The following is a 3,249-nucleotide window of genomic DNA, read 5'->3' on the forward strand; positions in this document are numbered from 1 at the left end:
GCGATTGCTCAGGAGACAAACCCTAGTACAGTGAGATAAAGGACTACACAGGGATACAGATACCAGGAGACGGAGGTTGGTGTGACCGTCTTGGAGCCTGGCTAGCACAGCAGGAAGACTTGTTAGGAGGCTGTTGCCATGGGTACAGCAGTTTGGTGATGTGGATTGCTGCGGTATCCTACTGTGGTGTATTTATTTTCCCCTCCCAGGCTGCCGGCGGGACAAGGATGGCTATTACTGGATCACTGGCAGGATTGATGACATGCTGAACGTATCTGGTGAGGGCTAGGGACCATCGTCCCTTCTCATTAACCCTGCTCGCCCAGCAACTCACAGCCAAAGCCTTCTAAGAGAGCCAGACCATACCTGGAGTGCAGTGTTCATTTCTGGGCTGAAGTAATAAACACTGAAGAGTAATAAACACTGGGAGGAGAGGAACCAGGATGGTGGGCAACAATGTCCCTTGAGGAATGAATGAAAGGCTATCCCTGTTTGACCAGACCGGGACTGCCTTATTGGGACAGATGGAACAGGGGCTGGGGTCTCTCTCATGGCAACTTCCTTTCCCTTGACAAGGACACCTGCTGAGCACGGCAGAGGTGGAGTCAGCACTCGTGGAACACAAGGCTGTTGCAGAGGCAGCCGTGGTTGGACACCCTCATCCTGTGAAGGGCGAATGCCTCTACTGCTTTGTCACCTTGTGCGATGGCCACATCTTCAGCCCAGCTCTCACTGAGGAGCTCAAGAAGCAGAGTAAGGAGCTTCCCTGGGCAGGGATTGCCAGGTCTGTCCTGATGGCCCAGTCACCACAGCAGGTTGTTGGGGAGGGGCTGTAGTGAGCTAGTTTCTCAAACCACAAACAGATCCCAGGGGCCGACTGCCCTCTTCCCACTCAGTCTCCATCATGTTAATAATGATTGACATTTGTAGAATTCTTTCTTTGTGCCACTGAACTAAGTGTTTTAAATGCATTAATACATTTAATCTCTAGTCACCTCCATGAAGCTTCCCAGGTGGCACAGTGGTAAAGAATCTGCCTGCCAATGCAGGAGATGCAGAAGACATGGGTTCGATCCCTGGGTCACAAAGATCCCCTGGAGTAGGAAATGGCAACCCACTCCAGTATTCTTGCCTGGAAAACTCCATGAACAGAGGAGCCTGATGGGCTACAGTCCATGGGGTCACAAAGAGCTGGACACAACTGAACAACTGAGAGCACACACCTCCATGAAATAGATCCTATTGTTACTCTCCTTCTAAAGATGAAGAAATTGAGGCTCAGAGAATTTAGGAATAAATCACTGGTTCGAGGCCACACTGCAAGTAAAGTGAATTTCAACTCTAGCAGGCTGATTCTAGAGCTTGAGTTCCATGAGGGTGAATTAATATACAATGAGAGAGTAAAGAGACAATGTGTTAAAAAGAGAGAAAGACAAAAAGTGAGCCTGAGAATGATTAGGTTGGGAACAAAGCCATCTCTGCCTTGGTTTTGGGCAGCCTGGCTAAGGGTACTGGAAAAATGTGTAATGATTTGTTGGTTACAGTTAGAGAAAAGATTGGCCCCATTGCCACACCGGATTACATCCAGAATGCACCTGGATTGCCTAAAACTCGCTCAGGTATGTTCAGAGGCCTCTAGGGATTGGGATTGGATGGGCCAAGGCCCACTAGGGGCGAGTATGCATGGATGGAAGCTTTTGGCAGGGCCGGAGTGGGTCAGTGTGTTGTCACCAGGTAACCAGAAGCGTGTGGACCCCCAGGGAAAATCATGAGGCGGGTGCTTCGGAAGATCGCTCAGAATGACCACGACCTGGGGGACACGTCCACTGTAGTCGACCCATCCATCATCACCCAGCTCTTCAGCCACCGCTGCTTGACCATCCAATGAATAAGATCTTGCCTGGAACCCAGGATTACTCCCTGCTTGGCTTTCCAAAGTTTTGCCCACCCTCCCTGCCCCCATCCAGGAGTGCTGAGGGCCAGTGCTGACCCACAACACTTCCCTTGTCCAGCTGTCTGGGACCGAGGACCGTCTTTGCTTCTGGGTGGAGGCAACTTCCTGCGACCACCAGGCAGATGCGAGAGGGCCCAGGTCAGCCTCAGGCTGTGCCCCTAGACTGCAAAGAGCCCTTGGAGCCCTGAAGGGACCTGAAGGTCATGTCCCAAACCCAAGTGTTCAGTGGGCAAATGAGGGCATGGACTGAAACAGGGAAGCAACTCTAATCCTATGTCATCTCTCTCAGGAAGCACCAGTACTTATCTTGGGCATGCACTTGCCCTGAGAAATGCCTGTTTGTGAGTCCTGGAAGAATGATTATTTTTTAAAACGTTTTGTTGCTTCTCTTGTGCGTCTGAATTCCCTTTTGTACCGGATGGCAGTGCCTGTCTGCCATCTGTTCCAGGGGCTCTGCAGGCAGCCTCAGTTTCCGGAGGGCTTTCAGATCATTTGTGTCCTTGAAGGAATACCTGTGTTATGCTGCCAGGACCAGAGGAGCTCACTTTTCTTGTCCTCTGTTCCCAGCCCCCCTGAACAGTCTTGCTCATGAGAGATGTTCTCAGATGAAGCTCTTTTTTCCTACCCAAGTTGTACTCAGGCCCTGTGGTTGTAGGAATAAAGTCTGTGACTTCATGAAGGTGGTGACTTGCTTTCTCAGTGTCTTACACGGTGCATACTTACTGGCTGCTCTGATTTGTGTGGGGGATGGGAAGGGGAGTGATTTTCCTCAGGAATACCCCAATATTCCTTCCAGAATTTTGGGTCTAGGCAGCACTAGGCAGGGCAATGCTGGAGACCCAGGTTCGATCCCTGGGTCGGGAAGATCCCCTGGGGAAGGGAATGGCAACCCAGTATTCTTGCCTGGAGAATCCCATGGACAGAGGAGCCTGACAGTCCATGGGGTCGCAAAGAGTCAGACACGACTAAGCAACCTACACTTTCATTTTCACCAGGGCTTCCAGGCCCTCTGACAAATTCTTGAGCTAAGCAGGAAAGCAACTAAAGCCACATCATAACTGTAATGCTCGATCATGGTTGCTCGCTCTGCTAGAGACCGTCTCTCTTCCCTGTGATCCTGTGGGAGCATTAGTGAGTGACTAAGGACTGAGATTTCAGGGTCCTATCCATAGGATCTGGAGCTAGGGAAACTGATTATAGCCGAGTTCCTTCCCCTGCTCCAATCTATCTGAAGTGGGCTGACTAGGATTATAGCTTCTCCCTCCCGTAAATGTACAAACAAAGAAATCACAGAA

At 50.6% G+C, this 3,249-nt stretch overlaps 1 protein-coding gene across 4 annotated transcripts in view; it reads left to right on the forward strand.

Annotated features, from left to right (window-relative positions):
* The window catches only part of ACSS2 (acyl-CoA synthetase short chain family member 2), a 46,819-nt gene extending 44,186 nt beyond the window's left edge, over positions 1–2,633 (forward strand). For 2 of the 4 annotated variants that reach the window (XM_061437358.1, XM_061437357.1), the window contains 4 exons: positions 210–278; positions 577–753; positions 1,545–1,619; positions 1,761–2,633. In XM_061437358.1, coding sequence (XP_061293342.1) covers positions 210–278; positions 577–753; positions 1,545–1,619; positions 1,761–1,888 — 449 coding nt within the window. In that variant the 3' untranslated portion in view covers positions 1,889–2,633. Of the gene's footprint in view, positions 1–209; positions 279–576; positions 754–1,544; positions 1,620–1,734 lie in introns of all 4 variants that reach the window. The other 2 variants (XM_061437359.1, XM_061437360.1) reach the window with 2 other exon arrangements.
* Positions 2,634–3,249: the final 616 nt, after the last annotated feature.

This window comes from Bos javanicus, chromosome 13, assembly GCF_032452875.1.
Source record: "Bos javanicus breed banteng chromosome 13, ARS-OSU_banteng_1.0, whole genome shotgun sequence".
NCBI classification, from domain to species: Eukaryota; Metazoa; Chordata; class Mammalia; order Artiodactyla; family Bovidae; genus Bos; species Bos javanicus.